General features: G+C 36.7%; 1 protein-coding gene across 2 annotated transcripts in view; it reads left to right on the top strand.

Annotated features, from left to right (window-relative positions):
- CDK13 (cyclin dependent kinase 13) overlaps positions 1–23779 on the top strand; it is a 106799-nt gene that overhangs the window by 6793 nt on the left and 76227 nt on the right. For both annotated transcript variants that reach the window (XM_065883418.1, XM_065883417.1), the window contains exon 2: positions 22527–23186. In XM_065883418.1, coding sequence (XP_065739490.1) covers positions 22527–23186 — 660 coding nt within the window. The remainder of the gene's footprint in view (positions 1–22526; positions 23187–23779) is intronic.

Here is a 23779-nt window from a genome sequence, read left to right as displayed (position 1 = left end):
TTTGGTGAAAATTTTCTGAGTAGACTGTATGTCAAGCTTTTATTTCCTGACTGAAAAATTAATAGCTATTTTTGAGAAACCAGCTGAAAATTAATGTTGCTTAATATTCATATTTATGGTCATTTAAATCTTTTATTCTGTATGCTTTCTATGAATATCATTTAAGTTTTTGTTGTTATTTTTGTTTTTGGTTGGCTTTGTTTCATATGTAGATATCTGTAAACTTTAAAGTGGGTGTTGGAAGCAAAAGTATTATGAAATGTATTACTTATTCGCAGTGATTTTGTTCCTTGAATTTCTGCACATGCAAATTATGGTAGAATCTAGTGTTCTTAATATATTTGGAAAATAAATGTAGGTTAGAGGATTAAAGTCTAGGTTAAAAATTGGAATTTGCATAAAATGGAAATGAAAAAGGTGGTGAGAGGAACTGAAAACGAAAGTAGTTCATGGGCTGCATGCCCATTTTCTGTTTCTTTTCCGTTTTTTGCATTTTCAGTTGTATAGGGATACTTTCACTGAAGTATTTTATTGACACTTCAAACTTAATTTATCCACCATTAAATTAATTATTTCACTTCTCTTGGAGTCATTTCTTTTTCTGATATTGCTCTTCATTATTTTTCACATATCTACAAAGAATAATAGAGGCTCATGGTAGAAATTTTGTTAGTATAGAAAAGTATGAGATTAAAAGTCCCTTTGAATCCAGCTAACTGAGATGATCACCCCCATGACATTTTGATGAACATTCTTCTAGACTTCTATGCGTATATGCATAAGGACATAAGATTTTACATAACATACTACAACGCTATTTTGTGCCCTGTACTCCATAGTATATTCTTTATATTGGCTGCTAGTATTCTGTTGTATGGATATACGATAACTTCTTTGGCCAAGTCCATTTTGCTAGATTCTTATTTATTTTATTTTTTGTTTTTTTCTATGTTTATGCATTTGTCGCAGAATTTTTGTGTGCATTTGCCCATTATCTCCTCTAGATTGGATTTCCTAGGGATAAAATTGCTGGGGTCAAAAATGGTTTACAGGTTTATAGTTCTGATACACTGTCATATTGCCCTTTTAGAAGGCTTTTACCAATTTATATTTCCCAACAGTGTGAGAATGCCTGTTTCTTCAGTCCCACCATCGCTTGGAGTTGTCAGATGTCCCGTTATTTTTTTTCATTTGTGTTTCTTTAATATCTAATAAGGCTGCCTTTCTTTTCATCTGTATGTTGGATGTTCTGATTTCTTGATTCATTATTTGATGTTTTTCTAATTTATAAGAGCTCTTTGTAGTAGAGATATTAAGTGTTTTTTGTAGTATTAGTATTTTTGTGAGTCTTTTAACCTTGTTTATTTAACATCTAGTTTTAAGAATTTTTTGATTTGTGTGTGCGTGTGCATGTGTTTTAAGTGGCAGTAGTTTCTCCCAAGCATCCAGTGCCAAAACCTTAGTAATACTTACCTCCTCTCCCTCCTGAGTTCTACTGAATTGCTTGTTCTAATTTGTCCTTCTGTAATGGTCTTTGGTCTACTCTGTTTTTTTAAAATTAATTAATTAATTATTTTTGGCTGCATTGGGTCTTCATTGCTGTGTGTTGGGTCTTCATTGCTGTGCACAGGCTTTCTCTAGTTGCGGCGAGCAGGGGCTACTCTTCGTTGCGGTGCGTGGGCTTCTCGTTGCGGTGGCTTCTCTTATTGCAGAGCACGGGCTCTAGGCACGTGGGCTTCAGTAGTTGTGGCATGTGGGCTCAGTAGTTGTGGCCCACAGGCTCTAGAGCGCAGGTTCAGTAGTTGTGGCGCACAGGCTTAGTTGCTCCATGGCATGTGAATCTACCTGGACCAGGGCTCGAACCTATGTCCCCTACATTGACAGGTGGATTCTTAACCGCAGTGCCATCAGGGAAGCCCTGGTCTACTCTTATTTAGTTCGAAACTCAGTAGCTTACATCCTTATTGTTGATTCTGATTGCATTTGGGCTTTTTCTCTTTGAGCCCTTCCTGTTTTCTGCATTCAAATTAATCTCAAAATGCCACTTTGATTCTGTCTTTTTTTTTTTTTTTTTTTTTTTTTTTTGCGGTACGCGGGCCTCTCACTGTTGTGGCCTCTCCCGCTGCGGAGCACAGGCTCCGGACGCGCAGGCCCAGCAGCCATGGCTCACGGGCCCAGCCGCTCCGCGGCATGTGGGATCCTCCCGGACCGGGGCACGAACCCGTGTCCCCTACATCGGCAGGCGGACTCTCAACCACTGCGCCACCAGGGAAGCCCATTCTGTCATTTTTTTGTAAAACATTTTTACAGAGTCAAATTCTTGAACTGGGCATTTAAGATTCTCCACATAGACTGACCCAAAATAACCTTATTTCTCACTGTATGTGTTGATGACAATACAAACTGGACTCCTTACCATTTTAAAAACATGGAGTTGTAAGCCCCCTTTAGGTTAGTTTATGCCCTACCCTCAATTGGCCAATCCTACTTGTCCATTTTTTCAACCATAGTTCATGTGTCATCTTATCTATGAAGCCTTCATTAATCTCATCCCAAAGTGATTTCTCTTAATGCTTATTGCCCCGAGATCACTTTTATGAATACTTATTATATCCAGGCTTGGATTAATTAGAGTTCTCCACCCCCACCCCCGTACTTTGGACATGTTTCATTCATTCATTTTAAAAACTAGTTTTATCGAGGTATAACTTTACATATAGTACAGTTCACCAGTTTTAAGTGTGCAATTAAATGGGTTTGATGAATCACCACAATCATGATAACTGGAACATTCCTATTGCTCCCAAAAGTTCCCTGTGCCTCTTTGCAGTCCGTCCCCTACTCTTACCTGTGGTCCTTGGCAACCACTAATTTACTTTCTGTCACATTAGTTTTACCTTTCTTGATGTCATATAAATGGAATTATATGGTATGTAATCTTTGTTGTCTGCCTTTCACTTAGCCAGCTTTTGAGATTCACTGATGTTGTTGCATGTTCGAGTGGTTTGTTCCTTTTTATTGCTGAGTCATATTCCATTTATGAATATACTGCAATTTGCTTATCCCATTACCCAGTTGATAAACAATTGAGTTGTTTCCAGTTTTGAGCTGTTATGAACAAAGCTGCTGTGAACATTTGAATATAGATCTTTTGCTTTTATTATTTGTGAGCAAATTAGGGGTGGGACTACTGTGTTGTATGATTAAGTGAATGTTTGACTTCATAAGAAAATGCCAGCCTGTTTTCCAAAATGGCTGTACCATTTTGCGTTCTAGTCAGCTGTGTATGAGCATTCCAGTTGCTTCATAGTCTCACTGAGACTTCAGTTTTTGTCAGTCTTTGATTTTAGCTGTTCTAGTAGAGGTATAGCGGTATATCATTGTGGTTTTATTTGCAATTCCCTAATGACTAATAATGTTGAGCATCTTTCTGTATGCTTATTTGCTCTTCATGTCTTTTGAGAAGTGTCTTAAAATGTTTTGTCCATATTCTTTATGAATTGGGTTGTTTGTCTCATTGAGTTCTGTACATATTCTGGATACAAACTGTTTATCAGATACATGTTTTGCAAAGGTGAGCCAGTCACCTTTCCTGGCTCACCTTTCCTTAACAGTAATTTCAAAAGCAGAAGTTTTAAATTTTCATGAAATCTCATTTGGCAATTTTTTCTTTTATGATTTGTGTTCTTTGTCATTGCCTGTGTCCTCAAACTTTGCCTAACTCATGTTCACAGGTTTTTTTCTCCTTGGGTTTCTTTTTAACTTTTTTTTTTTTTTTTTAATTGAAGTGTAGTTGATTTACAGTGTTGTGTTTCTGGTGTACATTGAAGTGATTCAGTAATTTATATATACTTTTTCATTATAGGTTATTATGAGATACTGAAAATAGTTCCCTGTGCTTATACATCCTTGGTTTTGTAATATACATCTTTAATTTATCACAGTCTACCTTCATGTATAATATAACATTACAAGAGCATGCCTCCATTTTCTTCTTCTTGTCTTTTGTACTGTTCTTGTCATATGTTTTATTTCTACATATGTATAACTTATGTATGTTATGTGTAGACATGAAATTTAAAATGAGAAAAGTCATTTACCTACTTTTATACATACCTTTTCAAACATTTCTCTTTCCTCTGTGTAGATCCAAATTTTAATGTAATATTTTTCTCTGGCCAGAGGGATGGCTTTGAACATTTCTTTTAATGCAGGTCTGCTGTTTTGTCTGTCTGAAAAAGTCTCCATTGTGAAAGATATTTTTGCTAGGTATGGAATTCTGTATATATGTATTTTTCCCCCAGGGCACTTTGACTTATTTCACTTCTGGCTTGTGTAGTTTGACGAGAGTTTCCATAATAATTTGTTTTTGCATCAGCCACTGGATTTTTAAAAAAATTTATTTGTTTTTATTTATTATTTTTGGCTGTTTTGGGTCTTTGTCGCTGCGCGTGGGCTTTCTCTAGTTGTGGCGGGCGGGGGCTACTCTTCGTTGTGGTGCGCGGGCTCTAGAGCACGCGGGCTTTAGTAGATGTGGTGCACGGGCTTCGTTGCTCCGCGGCATGTGGGATCTTCCCAGACCAGGGCTCGAACCCGTGTGCCCTGAATTGGCAGGCAGATTCTTAACCACTGCACCACTGGGGAAGCCCCAGCCACTGGATTTTAAGTTCCATGAGTTTCTTTTTTAATCTTAGTGTCTCTTAAGCACCTGCCACCTGTTGTATCTATAGGTGATAGATACCTGACAAATAATATTAAATTGATTTGGATAATAAAATATCCAGCACCTCAGAATTTATAAACAATTTCACAGGGATTGCATTGAATCCGGAGATTAATTTGAGAGTATTCCTATCTTAATAATGTTGTCATCTAATACGTGAAAATGCAATGTCTTTCCATTTATTTAGATTTTCCTTAATCTTTTCAATTTTTGAAAAATGTTTCAGGGTACAATCCTTGAACTACTTTGTTAAATTCCTAGGTATTTTTTTTAAGGCTATTATAATGGGTATTGTTTTTGTAATTTAATTTTGATTGTCCATTGCTAATGTATAGAACTACAGTAAATTTTGCTATTAGCAGAGTCTAATATTGGCCTATGAATAAATTCATGATGACTAGAGTTAGACTAATCAAAAATATGTGCCTTCATGCAAATCAAGTATTAAGCCCTTCCTGTGCTATTCTCACCATCTTTCCTTTTTCTCTCTTCAAAAACACGTCTCAAGACATGATTCAGTGAAACATGAAGACAGGGTTATGCTCAGTGGATTAGAACTTGTTTGCCTGAGCAAATCTGCAGAAAGTCAGCCATCTGTCTTTTTTTTTTTTTTTTTTTAACTTTCAGTGTTCCATTAGGAACATAAAGGAAAGGAAATACACTTTTAGAATAAACACGAAACATTTCAGTATTATGTTATTTACTTTTTCTAGTTTTTAAAATAACTATACAATTTACTTTTATTTTAAATAGTACAATCAGTGGTCTTTAGTGTATTCACAGAGTTGTGCAACCATTGCCACTCATTTTAGAACATTTTAATCAAACCTGAAAGAAACTCAGTGGTAGTCACTCTGCATTCCCACCTCCCCAAGTCTCTGACAAGCGCCAATCTACTTTCTTGTTTCTATGGTCTTGCCTTTTGTGGACATTCCATATAAATGGAATCACACAGTTTATGGTCTTCAGTGACTGGCTTTTTTCATTAAACTTAATGTTTCTAAGGCTCATACATGTTGTAGCATGTATCAGTACTTCATTCCATTTTTAGCAAAGTAGTGTTCCATTATATGGATATACCATATTTTACCATCAGTTGATGGATACTTGGGTTGTTTACACTTTGGTCTGTCATGAATAATGCTCCTTTGAACACTTGTGTTCAGTTTTTGCATGGAGATATGTTTTTATTTCTCTTGAGTATATACCTAAGAATGGAATTTCTGAGTCATATGGTAAGCTTATGTTTAACATTTTAAGAAACTGCCAAACTGTTTTTCAGAGTGGCAGCATCAATTTTTATATTCCAACCAGCAGTATGTTAGGGTTCCAGTTTTTCCACATCCTTGACAATAGTTGTTTTTTTTTAATCATAGACATCCTTATGTTTAAAGTGCTATCTTATTGTGCTTTTGATTTCATTTCCCTAATGACTAATAATGTTGAGCATTTTTTCATGTGTTTATTGGCCATTTGTATATCTTTTGGGGGGAAATGTTTATTCAAATCCTTTACCTATTTTAAAAGCTGGTTGCCTTCTTATTGTTGAATCTTAAGAGTTCTTTATATATTCTGGATCCAAGTCCCTTAATATGACTTTCAACATTTCTCCTTCTCCTAGAGAGACAAACTCTTGTGTTTGGGAGAGTCAGCTTTAATTTAGTACAAAGAAATGGAGTCTTCCGCAAGTAACTTGTTGGCAACCACTTGGGCTATTGTAGCACTGTAACTTTGGACAAGTCACTTAGCTTTTGAGACATTGGTTATGGACCCAAAAGAAGAAGAAGAAAAAAGAATTCCTAGGGCAGCGGTCAACAGAACAACCAAAAGACTACTATGTGTTTGGCCGATCTTGTGCCTTGGGTTGGCTGGGTAGAGATACAGTATAAAGGAAAAGCAAAGACTTAGAAATAATACAGATGTGAATTTAGGTGGTAACTCTGGTGCTTTTGTAGCAGAGCAATATCAAGCAATTTATTTACTTATCCTTTTTGAGCCCTAGTCTTTCTATTTGTAAAATGGAATGAATAATTCCTACCTAATAACAAAAACTGGAGACAACCTAAGTACTCTGAATGGGGGGCAGATAAATAAATTATGGTACAGATAGTTGATTTGCAAATATTTTCTCCTGTTGTATCACTTTGTTGATATCTATTAAGCACAAAAGTTTTAAATTTTGATGAAGTCTAGTTAACTTTTCTTTTTGTTGCTTGTGCTTTGGTATCATACCTAAGAAGCCTTTACCTAATTAAAAGTCACAAAGATTTGTTCCTATATTTTCTCCTAAGAGTTTTATAGTTTTAGTTCTTACATCTTGATCTTCTATCTATTTTCAGTTAATTTTGTGGACTCTCAGTTCTATTCCATTGATTTACATGTCCATCCTTATGCCAGTACGACACAGTCTTGATTATTCTAACTTCGCAGTAATTTTTGAAATCAGGAAGTATGAACTTTCAAATTTTCTCTTTTAGATTGCTTTGACTTTGTGTTTATTGTCTTTTTTTGTGGGAGCAGGGGAGGGTGGTGGGGATATCCTTTGCATTTCCCCACAAATTTTAGGATCAGCTTGCCAATTTGTGCAAAAAAGGCAGTTAAGGATTTTCATAGGGATTGCATTGAATCTGGAGATCAGTTTGGGAGTATTACCATCTTAATAATGTGAAGTCATCTAATAACTGAACATGGAATGTCTTTCCGTTTATTTAGATTTTCCTTAGTATTTTCAATGGTGTTTTTTGTTGTAGGTACAATCCTTGCACTTCTTTTGTTAAATTTATTCTTAGGTGTTCTATTTAAGTCTATTGCAATGGGAATTATTATTGTAAGTTAAATTTTGGGGGGTAAATTAAAAAAAATTGTATTGAAGTATAGTTGATTTACAATGTTGTGTTAATTTCTGCTGTACAGCAGAGTACTTAGTTATATATATTCTTTTTCATATTCTTTCCCATTATGGTTTATCATAGGATATTGAATTAGTAGTTCCCTGTGCTATACAGTAGGACCTTGTTTTGTAAGTAAATTTTCATTGTCCATTGCTACTGTGTAGAACTACAGTAGTGTTTTGTTTTTTTGGTTTTTTTTGGCTGCTCTGCGCGTCTTTCAGGATCTTAGTTCCCCGACCAGGGATTGAACCCTGGGCCCTGGCAGTGAAAGTGCTGAGTCCTAACCACTGGACTGCTAGGGAATTCCCTACAGAAGATTTTTCTATATTGATCATGTATCCTGCCATCTTGCTGACTTATTAATTCTAATAGTTTTTTAGCGGATTCCTTAGGATATTCTATATACAAGATATGTTATCTGCAAATAGAGAATGTTTTATTTCTTTATTTTCCCCTGGACTAGTTCTTTTTCTTGCCTAATTATAGCAGATAGAATTTCAAGTTCAGTGTTGATTAGAAGAGGTGAAATGGGACTACCTTGCCTTGTTCCTGATTAGGTATGGAAAACAGTCTTTCTCCACAAAATGATTTTAGCTGTGAATTTTTCATAAATGCATTTGTTTTATTTTTTGATTAAAGTTGTTTCCCTCAGAGTCTAATTTTTGGTGTCAGAAAAATTCCAGATGCTTTGGTTGTCCTTTATACACAAGCCTGTGTAATTATCCACTATTGTCCTATGGTGTCCTTTACACACAAGCCTGTGTAATTATCCACTATTGTCCTATGGGCTAGGGAAAGAGGAAGTCTCCTGTTTTGTAGTACGTGCATAGTGATTGGCCACATCAGTTTCCTCATAGACTCTGCTGGAAGAAACATGAAAAATGTTTCATTATGGAAAATATATGCACTAAGGTTGGTAGTTTCCTTTAGTTAGTGTTACTTAAGCATGCATGATTTTCTACATTTAATTCTTTGAAGTTAAGCAGTTGGTGTACTGGAGTAAATAAATTGATAAAACTTTTTTCATTTTTATTAAAGAAAGTGACAGTGTAAAAAACATTGTAAAATACTATACGTTCTGGTTTGTAGTAATTTCTGGTAGTGTTCATCTTTAAAGTTTTCTGTTGGTGTTTATCCTTAAATTTTTCTGCATTTTTCAGTTTTATACAACAAAATTTTGTGACTTTTTTTAACCTATACTCTTTTTATATTTAAAACGTATGAAATGCTTGAAAACTGTACAGAGATGTAGCAAGATGTGAAAGCTACCCTTTATGCCCTTTTCATTCTCATTTCCTTCCAAATATATAACCGTGTAAATAGATTGGTGTACATCCTTTTTCTGCATATATACTTACATACAAACATATATACACATAAACATTAAGAATGTTATTATGCCATAAGTGTTGTTTTTTACTTTTTTTTTTTAACAGTATGATTTGAAGATCTTTCCAAGTGGCTACATAGAATTCCATAATGAAATCTATCAAGCTTTATTTAACCATCAACTGTTGGGCACTAAGCTGTTTTTTCAAATTTTTTAATATTACAAACAGTCCTTTAAAGGATATCTGAGTGATAACTTTTGACACATTTGGAAATGTTTTTGTAGGATATGTTCTTATAAGTGAAATTGCAGATCAAAAGCATTTGATAGGTACTACCAAATTGCCTTTTTTTAAAAGGCTTAGTTAGCAATTTTATATTCCCTCTGATAATTTATATGAGTGACCGTTTCTCTAAATTCTGGTGAATACTTGATATTTTCAGAATTTTTCTTTTTGCCATTGTGATGGTTGTAAATTTATTGCCAACATTTTATTTTGCCTTTTCTGGTTACCAGAGAGGAGACAACATTTAAATGTCTTAAATGGCCATTTGTATTTCTTCTGTGACTGAATTATTTTTTTAATCAAGAAGACCCTCTAGTTATTAAAAATAAGGAATAAATATAGTTTTACATTAGAAAAATTAGTTTTGCTTATTAAGTCCCTGTGGGATAATGGATGTAAAATGTTAGGTTGTTAATAAAAGTAATAAATTTATCTCAATGTTTATATGAAGAAGCTAGTTAACTAAATGTAATTCTGTCTCCTAAATCTTCTTAGTTTAAGTAGAATTTTATCAGTGGACCTATGCCTATTAGTTAACTAGCTGGGTATCAGTTACCCAAAGCATTCTGCTAGTATTTGCAGACATTCAGAGAAGTAGATAACTTGTTCTTTACTTTTATTAATCACTTCAGTAAATATCTTTTAACCTCTTATTATATGCCAGACATAGTTTTAGGCACTGGGGTTATAGTGGTAAATAAGACATTGGTGGAGAAGAGAGGTGTATATGTGCTAATTTGTCTTTCTAATTTATCAACCTCACTATGAAGTTGATAATTAAATGGAGACCTAAATGACAAGCGTCAGCTATGTGATGATCTAAGCATCCCAGGAAGATAAAAAACAATGTTTTAAGGTATCAAATCAAAAAAAAGTGTGACTTTCATTTTCTTTTTTCTCATTTTTTTAAAAAATTGAAGTATAATTTATTTACAATGCTGTGTTAGTTTCAGGTGTACAGCAAAGTGATTCTGTTATACATCTCTGTCTCTGTCTCTATCTCTATATATCTGTTCTCATTCAGATTCTTTTCCATTATAGCTTATTATAAGATATTGAATATAGTTCCCTGTGCTATACAGTAGGTCCTTATTGTTTATCTATTTTATATACAGTAGCGTGTATCTGTTAATCCCAAACTCCCAATTTATCCCTCCCCTCCCTTTCCCCTTTGGTAGTTTGTTTTCAATGTCTATGAGTCTGTTTCTGTTTTGTAAATAAGTTCATTTGTATCATTTTTTTTTAGATTGCATATAAGTGATATCATATGTTTGTCTTTCTTTTTCTGACTTAACCTCACTTAGTATGATCAGCTCTAGGTCCATCCATGCTGCTGCAAATGGCCTTATTTCATTCTTTTTTATGGCTGAGTAATATTCTGTTGTATATACCTCATCTTCTTTATCAGTTCATCTGTTGACGGACATTTAGGTTGCAAAGCATGACCCTTTGAAGACACAGAAAAGAGGCTTGTGTGGCTGGAGCCTAGTGAGTGAAGGCGGGTATAATAAAGATGAGAGGCAATTTGGGTTTTGTGGATCACAAAAAAGATTTTTATTTTATTTTAAATGCATTGAGAAGCCATTGGAGAGTGTTAGGCGAAGGTGTGGTATAATCCAATTTATGTTTTTAAAAAACATAGACATAAAAATACAAGGCGGTATGTAACAAGTGTTATATGATTTCAGCAAATGAGAAGGTTACAGAGGAGATGGGACTTTACCTTGACCCATAAAGACAGATAAGATTTAAATAAATGGAGGGGAAGGGTGTAGTATGGTGTGGTGGCAATAAATAATGCCTGGCTTTAAACTGAAAGACTTGCTCTTGAGTATTGACTCTACCTTTTCATAGCTCCTGGCCTCTAAGTAAATTTCTTGACCCTCTTTATCTTAGTTCTTCCATCTGCTTTCTCTATGCCTTGGTTGATACAAAGAGCAAGTCAAATGAAAAATGCCTATAAAAGTATTTTGTAAACTGTGGGTGTCAGTGTGGTATGCTTGTTTATTTAATAAAAGACTACCATCTGTGTGTTCTTACGTTAAGGGCTGTGGAGTGATACAAAAATGAATTAGATCTGGTGTTTGCGCCTTAAAGAGGATGTAGTCTAGTAGATAATGTGGTAACATCTAAAGTGCAGTGTTACGAATGATAAAGATCTTAAGAAGGATGCAGATAAGGTGCTACAGGGATTCAAAGAAATGAGAGCTTGCTTTTTTCTTGGGGTTGGTGGTACGGCTTTATGAAGAAGGAAGGATTCTTGGACTAGGCCTTGAAAGGTGGATAGGACTTCAATAGAAGATGGAGGAGAAGAGGATAATCTCAGTGGGTCAATCTGTGGGAGTAACGGTGTGGAGCATTAGGCAAATTCAGAACTTGATAAGGAAAGGTAGGTTAGGACCAGACAGATTATGCAGCACGTTAATACTAGACTAAGGAAGGTGAATTCTATTCAGTAGGAATACTACCAGCAAATATTTATTGAGCGTCTGCCAGTGCCAGGTCTGTGCTAGTCAGGGCTATGAGAATTCAGTGATCTCAGTTTAGTTGGGGAAGACATTATTATTTTAATGAAATGTGAATGAAGTGTTGTAGGATCATAGTTCAAGGAACATCTGCAGCTGCCTGGCATAATAAGGGGAGGCTTTATAGAGGTGTGGTAGACATTTGTGCTTTGCTATGAAGTATCCCTTTGCTTAGCAGATAAAATAGGAAAAGAGAGGAACATGAGAGAAACATTCTAGACCTGACACTTTATGTGCTTTGGGATGGCTGGACAAGGTTTTGTGTGCAGTGCAAGGCTATGAAGAATTTTGATAGAGGGTAACTGAAAGATTCAGGTGGCAGTAAATTGCAAAAGGTAGAGACTCGAAGTGGGGAAACTGGTAAGGAGACTATTACACTGGGCAAAGTAAAAGATGAGGTAGGACCTCATGTGAAATAGTAGCTAAGGGGATAAAGAGCCTCGAAAATTGGAGACATGCTTGAGATGTAGAATTGACAGGACTTGGAGATCAGTTGGATACGGGAGAAGGGAGGAAAGGGATCAGGTGGAATATAGAATGACTTCTGGATTTCTGCTACTTCAGTGGGTACCATTGCCTGAGGATAGGGTATATTTAAGGAGAAAGGGCGTGGATTTGGAGAGGAAGCCTAATAGCTTCAGCTGTATTGTGTTGAAGGTGCATTTAGGATATTTGGGAGGGGTGGAGGATGACTTCGGGGGGGTAATCTATGTTTAGGTGATAATTTAAGCCATACATATGTATGAATTAAGTTATCATGGGGACGTGGGAGAATGGATATAATGAAGAAGAGGAACCTTAAGGAGCACTGAGAAATAGCCATAGAAGTAAAAAAACAATCAGGAAAAAAACGGTAGTGGAAGTGGTTAGAAAGTGTTTTTTAAGGGTATAGTCAACATTGTCATCATAGATATTGATATTTTTCTTTCCTTTTCCCTTTATTTTTCCTCCAGAGGTAGGTCATTGGTCACTTCAATGATTACAGTGAGGACATATAAGCCAGATTAGAGTGGTTTGAGGAGTATGTGGGGTGGATGAGAATTTGGCTGTAATTGGAAGGAGAGATAAAGATACAATATCAAGGTGCCATTTATTGCTTGTTTTTTCTTGTCTGTTTTTAAAGATCTTAGAGTCTTGAGTTATTTATTTCCTGAGGGGAAATAGTGAATAGACAGCAAAAGGTTGAAGTCACAAGTAATGGAGTAGCCCTAGAGGAGCCTAGCATAGAGCATCTCATCTCCTCCTCCCTAGAGGAGCCTAGCATAGAGCATCTCAAACTATAATGGGGCTTTTGTTGAAATGCAGATTCTGAATCAGAAGGTCTGGGTTGGGGCCTGAGATACAGCATTTCTCATAAACTCCCAGATGAAGATGATGCTGCTTTGGTTTGTGGGCCAAACTCTGAAGTAAGGATCTAGAGAATATGGGATTGAAAGTATTATTACAGGAGTTAGCCTTAGATAGAAAGAGGAGCACCTCTGCTCTGAGATCAGGTGGAATATAAAGTGGATGGAGATACGGATTAAGTTTGCAGGCAGGGCGGAGCAACTAAGCCCATGTGCCACAGCTACTGAGCCTGCGCTCTAGAGCCCGCCAGCCACAACTACTGAGCCCACGTGCCACAACTATTGAAGCCAATGTGCCTAGAGCCTGTGCTCCGCAACAAGACAAGCTACTGCAGTGAGAGGCCCACGCACCGCAACAAAGAGTAGCCCCCGCTCGCCGCAGCTAGAGAAAGCCCTCGCGCGTGCAGCAACGAAGACTCAATGCAGCCAAAATAAATAAAAATAAAATTAAAAAAAAAAAGTTTGCAGGCAGGAAACATACCCAATAACCTTTGCTTTTTCTGTGAAAAAGAAGTAAAATGATTTTAAGAAAAGACTTTGGGAATATTGTGAGCTTGAAGAAGGTGTGAAGGTTTGGAATAGTTACTAAAAAGAGAAGGAAAGTGAGTGAATTTGAGACATGTAATAATCACTGAAAAGTGAGGATTAGTGTGGTTATGGTGTCTGTAGAAATAATTGGGGCAAGGAGAGATTTGATTTAAAGAGATCAGTTATTTTTAAGATGATAAGGTAACCTAGAGGAGAGGTAATGAGGTCTGAAATAGAACAGTGGCCTTGAGAATAGAAGAGGAAGATGTGAATAATGGCCCCCTCAAAGATGTCCATGTGAACCTGTGATAATGTTACTTTACTTGGCAAAAGGGACCTTTGTAGATTAAAATAGGGATCCTGGAGATGGAGAGATTATCCTGGATTGTAGGTCCTATGTAAACACAAGGGTCTTTGTAAAAGGAAGCAGGAAAGTCAGGGTCAGAAAAGGCCATGTGATGATAGAAGCAGAGGGAGAGAGGAAATGTGATGATGGAAGGACCATGAACCAAAGTCAGATGATGTGGGACCATGAACCAAGGAACGGACAGTCTTTAGAAGCTGGAAAGGGTAAGGAAACAGATTTTCCCAAGACTGTAGAAGGAACAAAGCCCTGGTGACATGTTGATCTTAGCCCAGTGAGACTGATTTTTGGACTTCTGACTTCCAGAACTGTAAGATAATACATTTGTGTTGTTTAAGCCACTAAATCTGTGGATAATTTTTTACAGCAGGAATAGGAAACATACAAGGGATTATGGATGTAAGGGAATGTAGAGTTAGAATCAATAAAATGAGACAGTTGATGGCATGTGGTATGGGCAGCAGAAAACTGGGAAGATTTCTAAGCTGGGTAAATGGGTAGAGGAGAGTGGTGAAATTAAAAATACAGAATGGCAGGGAGCAGATTTTAGAGGAAAGTGTTCACTTTGCATGTAAGTCTGGATTAGATACAGATTAGTTTTGAAACAAGGGGTAAATTTAAGAGGCTGCCATAGTACTGTTAAACTTAATAGAGCTGTTATAATACTAATGCATGGCAAATTTTACAGGAATATTTAGAGTTTTGACTGAGACAGTGACTAAAGGGATGATTGAGAGAGGCCGGTTTTTGAAAAATAATACCACGTTATATTTATATAGTGCTTGTTTTCACTTTGGGAATCATTCCCCCCCCCCCCCCCAGTTTGTTGAGATATAATTGACAAATAAAATTGTAACATATTTCAGGTGTCAACAGTGACGACTTGATATATGTATACATTGTGAGAGGCTTCTCACAATCAAGTTAACACATTCATCACCTCACATATTTACCTCTTTTTTGCGGGGGGGGTAAGAATACTTAAGTTCAACTCTCTTAGCAAATTACTTCTAATTATACAACACTGTGTTATCAGCTATAGTCACCATGTTATATACATTAGGTTCTTAGACCTTATTCATCTTTTTTAAAAAATATTTATTTATTTGGTTGCACTGGGTCTAAGTTGTGGCAGGCGGGCTCCTCAGTTGCAGCTCCAGGACTCCTTAGTTGCAGCTTGCCAGCTCCTTAGTTGCGGCATGTGGGCTACTTAGTTGTGGCATTCAAACTCTTAGTTGCAGCATGCATGTGGGGATCTAGTTCGCTGCCCTGGGCTTGAAGCCAGGCCCCCTGCACTGGGAGTATGGAGTCTTACCCACTGTACCACCAGGGAAGTCCTGACCTTATTCATCTCAAAACTGAAATTTGTACCTTTTTACCAACCTGTCCCCATTTCCCCCACCCTCTAGCCCCTGGCAATCACCTTTCTCTTCTATCTTCCTTTGAGTTTGACTTTTTTTTTTTTTTTTAAGATTCCACATATAAGTGATACCATGCAGTATTTGTCTTTCCTGGCTTATTTCACGTAGCATAACACTCTCCAGGTTCATCTGTGTTGTCACAAATGGCAGGATTTCCTCTTTTTTTAAGGCTGCATAATATTAAACACATGCCCACATTTTCTTTATCCATTCATCTGTTCATAAACACTTAGATTGTTTCCATATCTTGGCTCTTATGAATAGTACTGCAGTGAACATGGGAGTACAGGCATATCTTGTTTTATTGTGCTTCTCAGACACTGTGTTTTTTACAAACTGAAGGTTTGTGGCAACCCTGCATTGAACAAGTCTGTTGGTGCCATTTTCCCAACACCATTAATTTTTAAAATTAAGGTATGTACACTGTTTTTTTAGGCATAATGCTATTGCACACTTAATAGACTATAGTATGGTGTAAACAGCTTTTTATGTGCTGGGAAACCAAAAAGTTTGTGTGACTTGCTTTATTGCAAATTTGCTTTATTGCGGTGGTATGCCTGTACAGATATTTCTTTGAGGTAGTGATTTCATATCCTCCGGATGTATACCCAGAAGTGGATTGCCAATAGTTCTATTTTTTGACTTCTGGATTTGCTTCCACATGGTTTTCTATGGTGGCTGTGTCAATTTACATTCCTAACAACAGTGTACCAGGGTTCCCTTTTCTCTGCATTCTCACCAGCATTTGTTATCTTTTGCCTTTTGATAATAAACATTCAAGCAGGTATGTGGAGGTATCTCATTGTGGAATTGCATTTCCCTGATGATTAGTGATATTGAGCACCTTTTCAGGTACCTGTTAGCCATTTGGATGTGTTGCAAAGTCTCTTCAGGTCCTTTGCCCACTTTTTTTTTAAACAAATGTTAAAATTAACTAATTAATTAATTTTTGGCTGTGCCGCATGGCATGTGGGATCTTAGTTCCCTGATCAGGAATTGAACCCACACCCCCTGCATTGGAAGTACAGAGTCTCAACCACTGGACCACCAGGGAAGTCCCCTTTGCCCACTTTTTAATTGGTTCATTTGCTTTTTTTGCTCTCTGAGTTGTGTGAGTTCCTTGTATATTTTGAGATTTATTTATTTATTTATTTTTGGCTGTGTCCGGTCTTAGTTGCAGCATGCGGGATCTTTGTTGCATCGCGTGGGCTTCTCACTAGTTGTGGCGTGTGGGTTTTCTCTTCTCTAGTTGTGGCACACAGGCTACAGGGCGCATGGGCTCTGTAGTTGTGGCACGCGGGTTCCAGAGTGCATGGGCTCTGTAGTTTGCGACACACAGGCTGTCTAGTTGAGGTGCGCGAGCTTAGTTGCCCCGCTTCATGTGGGATCCCAGCTTCCTGGCCAGGGATCGAACCCATGTCCCCTGCATTGTAAGGCGGATTCTTTACCACTGGACCACCAGGGAAATCCCCTTTGTATATTTTGGATATAAACTCCTTATCAACAATATTTTCTCCCATTCTGTAGGTTGATTTTTTGTTTTGTTGGTGGTTTCCTTTGCTGTGCATAAGTTTTTTAGTTTGATGTAGCCCCACTTGTTTATTTTTGCTTTTGATAAACCTTTGCCAAGATCAGTATCAAAGAGTTTACCCCCTTCTTTTTCTTCTAGGAGTTTTATGGTTTCAAATCTTATGTTCAAGTCTTTAATCCATTTTGAGTTGATTTTTGTATGTGGTTTAAAATAGGGGCCCAGTCTTATTCTTTTGCGTATGGCTATCCAGCTTTTCTGATGCCATTTATTGAAGAGATCATCCTTTTCTCGTTGTATATTCTTGACTCCTTTGTAGAAAATTAATTGGCCATATGTGCATGGGTTTATTTCTGGACTCCAGTTTGTTCCATTGGTCCATGTCTCATACTGTTTTGATTACTGTAACTTTGTAATATAGTTTGAAATCAGAAAGTTGATGCTTCTAGCTCTGTTCTTCTTTTTCAAGATTGCTCTTGCTGTTCAGGGTCTTTTGTGGTTCCATATGATTTTTAGGGTTTTTTTCCTATTTTTGTGAAAAATGCCATTGGAATTTTGATAGGGGTTCCATTGAATTTGTAGATTACTTTGGGTAGTATGGACATTTTAATAATTCTTCCAATTCATGATCATGGAATATCTTTCCGTATATTTCTTTTTCAATTTCTTTCATCTCCTTGGTTAAATTTATTCCGAAGTACTTTATTCTTTTTGATACTTTTATAAATGGGATTGTTTTCTTATTTTGTCTTTCCAACAGTTTGTCATTAGTGTATAGAAACACAACTGAGTTTTTATACTGATTTTGTATCCTGTAACTTTACTGAAATTGTTTATTCTAACAGGTGTTTGGTGGAGTCTTTAAAGGGTTTTCTGTCTGTAAGTTCATGTCATCTGCAAACAAAGAACATTTTCCTTTTCACTTTTTGATTTTGATGCCTTTTATTTCTTTTTCTTGCCTAATTGCTATGTTTAGGACTTCCAATACTGTGTTGGATAAAAGTGGTAAGAGTGGGCATCATTATCTTATTCCTGATCTTAGAGAAAAGTTTTCAGTTTTTCACTGTTGAGTATAATATTAGCTGTGGGCTTGTCATATCTAGCGTTTATTGTGTTGAGGTGTGTTCCTTCTGTGCCCAATCTGTTTAGTTTTTATTTTTATTTAATTAAAAATTTTTTTATTGGAGTGTAGTTGATTTACAATGTTGTGTTAGTTTCTACTGTACAGCAAAATGAATCAGTTATACATACACATATATCTACTGTTCTTTAGATTCTTTTCCCATATAGGTCATTACAGAGTATTGAATAGAGTTCCCTGTGCTATACGGTAGGTCCTTATTAGTTACCTGTTTTACATATATTAGTGTGTATATGTCAGTCCCAATCTCCCAATTTATCCCTCCCCCGCTTTCCCCTCTAGTAACCATATGTTTCGTTTTTATAGTGAAAGGATGTTGAATTTTATCAAACGCTTTTTCTGCATTTGTTAGGATACTCATATGATTTTTTATCCTTCATTTTATTAATGTGGTATATCACATTTATTGATTTGCGTATGTTGAACCATCCTTGCATGGGAATCACTTTCATACCTTTATGGGGGCTTAGCAACAAGATTTGAATGGACATAGCTACTATTAGCATGTGAAATAAGCAGGGTAGAAAAATTAGGCTAAAAAATATTGTGAATAGTGACTACCATAGGAGACATCACATGCATTGAACGTTTCCACCATCCCAGAAAGTTCTATTGGATACTGCTGTTACATATTATTTTATATAATGAGGGATTGAATATTATTATAGTAAAAATTTTAAGAATCAGTGTTTGCTAATTAGGCACAATTGCAGAAGACCTGGACTCTTGGAGAGATCGTGTGATATAGTCGAGTGAACAGTACACCATGCTCTCTCTCTAAGGAACACTAACCGAATAAACAGTGAGCACTAACCAGTTGGGTTTTAGATACTGGATTTTTTATCCTGGTTCTGCTTTTTTTTTTTTTAATAAATTTATCTATTTTACTTTATTATTTATATTTGGCTGCATTGGGTTTTCATTGCTGCGCGCAGGCTTTCTCTAGTTGCGGCGAGCGGGGGCTACTCTTCGTTGCACTGCACAGGCTTCTCATTGTGGTGGCTTCTCTTGTTGCAGAGCACGGGCTCTAGGTGTGCCGGCTTCAGTAGTTGTGGCACGTGGGCTCGGTAGTTGTGACACGCGGGCTCGGTAGTTGTGGCACACGGGCTTAGTTGCTCTGTGGCATGTGGGATCTTCCTGGACCAGGGCTTGAACCCGTGTCCCCTGCATTGGCAGGTGGATTCTTAACCACTGTGCCACCAGGGAAGCCCCCAGGTTCTGCTTTGAGTTGTATGAATTTGCGAAAGCTTCTAAAAAGATTCTGTAATTTCTTTTTTTTTTTAATTAAAAATTTTATTTATTTATTTATGGCCATGTCGGGTCTTTGTTGCTGTGCATGGGCTTTCTCTAGTTGTGGCGAGTGGGAGCTACTCTTCATTGTGGTGTGTGGGCTTCTCATTGTGGTGGCTTCTCTTGTTGCAGAACACGGGCTCTAGGCGTGCGGGCTTCAGTAGTTGTGGCATGCGGCTGCAGTAGTTGTGGCTCGCGGGCTCTAGAGTGCAGGCTCAGTAGTTGTGGTGCATGGGCTTAGTTGCTCTGCAGCATGTGGGATCTTCCTGGGCCAAGGCTTGAACCTGTGTCCCCTGCATTGGCAGGCAGATTCTTAACCACTGCGCCACCAGGGAAGCCCCGTGATTCTGTAACATCTTAAAAACATTCAAAACAAACAAGAAACAGCTAATATATGGTCACTGTAAATTTTACAGCACAGAAATATTAGAAAAAACATTTTTAAAAAGAAGAAAAATCTTACCTATAAAACAAGGATGTGCTATCTACCATCCATTTAAGTTCTTTTTATAAGACATGACATAATTCATTATGTAGTCTTAGAGATCCACTTCTCTCTTACTCTCATAACTTTGTATGGCTGAAGTGTTAGATCATTAGTAAAAATAACCTAAACTTGAGTTTTGTGTTTTTATTTAATTTTAGATTCCCAAAATATGTTTGTTATAAATAGTAAATATGTAATTGAAATTGATTAGCAAATATGCAATACCTGAGAGAATACAAGTTTACTAGGGCAGGAAATTTGAAAAGTTAAGGAACTTTTTAAGAGAAATAGAAAAATTGGAGAAGAATGGAGTGTGTGTCTAGAAGAATTTCAGTTGGTTTAGGGATCAAATACCATAAAAATGTCATTTCTGAAATATGTATTTTATAGGTCAAAAATTTTTGTCTTTACTGACAACTTTCTTATCTAGATTCTGTGCAGAAGAGAATAAGAATTTTAATAGGCCAGAGGAGTTACTTGTGTTGGGATTTTATCTTTGTATCTGTTTTCTTAAGTAAAGTTTACTGATTATAAATTTCTTAGTTAAATATTATTTCTGTGTCTGTATGAAGCTGATGACCAGAATCGTGCTAGTGTGGGAAAGTTAATTTAGGAAAAGTTCTGTGCTGTTACCTCTGATGAGACGACAGTCTCTTTGCTTTCTCCTGCTGTGATCAGGGGATAGTAACTTGACATAGCAGTCTTATTTTGAGGTCCAAGATTCTGAAGGCAAAGGAAATTAAAAGTGTGGCCAAGTGTTTCATATTATGACACTTTTTGTTCCTATATTAAAGTTATCCAAGATATTTTATAACCAACTTATTACTTTATATTTAGCTAAACATTTCCTCTCATTTCCATGAATAGTTGTAAGCTCATTGATGATTTTTATGATTGATGTATATGAATATTTGTTAAGCAAGTGTTAGATTAAAATGTTTACTAAACCAGTGTTCCTGTTAACCTAAAATAATGTTACATAAATACTTTATGTAAAGTATGGGGTTTGAAACACTAGCTCAGTGCTGAACACTAATTGGCCCTACGTACATTTTGAAATGTTTCTGAAAGAATAAGGGAGAAGTTGAATTTGAGTTTATCCTAAATCTAACCATCATTTGTCTTCATACTAGAATTGTAAAATATATTGGATAATACATATGTATATATTACATAATATATTAATGCCAAATATAAACAAAAATTTCTAGTTCTTCCTTTTTTCTTCCCACTTTAATTATGGGTTCTTAGGAATTTCTTTGCTTCATTTACCAAATCCCCTACAAAATTTCAATAAGAACTATCTCCATGGTAGTGTGTTAATGTGTTGAATGTGACTCTGTGTACTTTAGAATCAAAAGATCTGGGTTTAAGACCTGGCATACAGTTAGGTTCTAGAAGGTAACAGAATCCAACTCAGAGGGTTTAAGAAACTTTAATGGAGGACTACAGAGATTGGGGTGGATTGAGAAAACTGACAAGGGATGTTTTCGTTAGTTACAGAGGGAAGCTCGAAGGGGCAAGGAAAATATAGTGTTATTAGAGCCTGGTGAGAGCTGTGGAGAAGGCAGTGCTTGACAGGAGCCATGGTGGTAGAGGGACAGAGCTTCTGCCACAAAATGTGACCAATAGGAAGGAGGGAGCTGGAAAGAAATAATCCAGCTTTTCGCTGCCTTCTGATCTGCCAGTGATGGATAGCACTGGAACCCAGAAGATGCATCTGTTGAGGTCAGCCTCCTTTGGGCACAGGGTAGGGCAGAAGAGTATTGGAGGGATGGGGTAGTGGCAACAAGATAATAACCAGTACAACTACTAATGAGATTGGGATTTGACTTCAGGTAATATTTTAGATTCAAGTTTTATCTACAAACTGCAGATACTTTACTGGGGTTGATGTGAGCATTAAGTGAGCCATATCAAATATGTCAAAGTACTCTGATAGTGCCTTGGTCTTATATTTTTTTAAAGTTTTGATAAGGTGTGGATTTGAAAAGCTCAGCTTCATTTCTGTTGGTGCTGTGCTGCATTTGTTTCATAGAAACTTTGGTTGCCACCATACTTTTGAATATACGTTAATTTTTGTGTTTTCCAGTGATTTTTGAGAAGTGAAATGAACAGTCATTGTTAGATAGTTCCCAAGATTTAGACTTTTTCTTACTGCCTGATGACAGGTTTCGTTTTTTTCACTCTTGGTGTAGACAGAGTACTACTTACTCCTGAACTTATGCATGGGGGGCTTTTGAGTTGTAGAAATTGTCTCCCTGGTAAAAGTTTGGTCAGACTTCACCCTGCTACTTCTACCATTGGTGTTGTCCTTGTTGACTGCTTCTATTTTCTTGAGACAGCAGTAATGCCTTGTCATAGTTTTTCCTCCTAATTCTTACAGTATTTCTTTTCATAGAGATCTACTTTCATCCAGCCCCATCTTTGAGCATTTGTAGGCCAGACTGAGATCAAGAGTCTATTTTCAGGAAAAGTATAACCAGCAGATAATATTCTACTTGAAAGCACTTTCTGCTTTTAAAAAATTCTCTCACAAAAACTATATTATGATTTGGAAATTAAGTAATTTCTATTTCATTTCACAGCCTCAAGTTAGGAGTTTTTGTACACTTCAAACTGAACTTTTCTGAGTTACTGACTAAATCTTAATTATCTTCCACCAGACGGTCTGCCAAATCCCGAAGCAGAAGCCCATACTCATCTAGGCATTCAAGATCTCGTAGCAGGCACAGATTGTCTAGATCCAGAAGTCGTCATTCTAGCATTTCTCCTAGCACACTAACTCTGAAGAGTAGCCTGGCAGCTGAATTGAACAAGAATAAAAAAGCACGAGCTGCAGAGGCAGCACGAGCTGCAGAGGCAGCGAAAGCTGCAGAAGCAGCTAAGGCTGCTGAGGCCGCTGCCAAAGCTGCCAAAGCTTCAAACACTTCTACACCTACCAAGGGGAACACAGAAACTGGTGCCAGTGCATCACAAACCAACCACGTGAAGGATGTGAAGAAACTTAAAATTGAGCATGCACCTTCTCCCTCAAGCAGTGGAACTTTAAAAAATGACAAGGCAAAAACAAAGCCACCTCTTCAGGTAGCAAAGGTGGATAATAATTTGATTGTAGATAAAGCCACCAAGAAAGCAGTTGTAGTTGGAAAGGAGGGTAAATCTGCTGTTACAAAGGAGGAACCAGTATCTCTTAAAGAGAAAACCAAACCACTTACACCAAGCATAGGAGCCAAGGAGAAGGAGCAACACGTGGCTTTAGTGACCTCTACCTTACCACCCTTACCTTTGCCTCCCATGCTGCCTGAAGATAAAGATGCTGATAGGTAAGTGCAAAAAATTTTGTCAGTGACTGTTTAAAGAAAAATCTAAGTTTGAAATGAGAAATTATTTGACCCCCACCAAAAAAATTTTATAATGACTGTTAGTAAGTGAATTAATTTTCTTTATTGTGTACAACTTAAAATGAAGCACATGGCTTGTAGGATGACAAAATTATAGCTTATGCTAAGAATTCCAGGTAAAAATTGCCATTGTCCTGGGATACAATGTATGTTTCAGCTTGAGCTTGAGAATTAGAAATGTTGGTATTTTCTTTGGCTGAGTATTCCTTGGTGATACTACCGGAGACAGGACATTTTATGAGAGAGTCTGTCCTGGTTGATAATAGCGTGTATCTTGGTTATTCTAAGTGTTTTCATTGGCCTTATAAATTTATTACTTTAGGTGGCTTATAAATTTATTACTTTAGGTGGCTTTATGAATACATCACTTTTTAGTGTTTTATTGACTTAATTTTTTGCAATTAGAGATTAATTACATATTATGGAGATGTGTTTATTCTTTCCTCTAAATTGTTTACACATTTCTGCTGTGAATGTTGGGGGTGTGGCTTGTACTTTATTTTGAAACATTTTTA

Source organism: Phocoena phocoena, chromosome 9 (genome assembly GCF_963924675.1).
Source record: "Phocoena phocoena chromosome 9, mPhoPho1.1, whole genome shotgun sequence".
NCBI classification, from domain to species: domain Eukaryota; kingdom Metazoa; phylum Chordata; class Mammalia; order Artiodactyla; family Phocoenidae; genus Phocoena; species Phocoena phocoena.
This window is presented reverse-complemented; position numbering and strand designations above follow the sequence as displayed.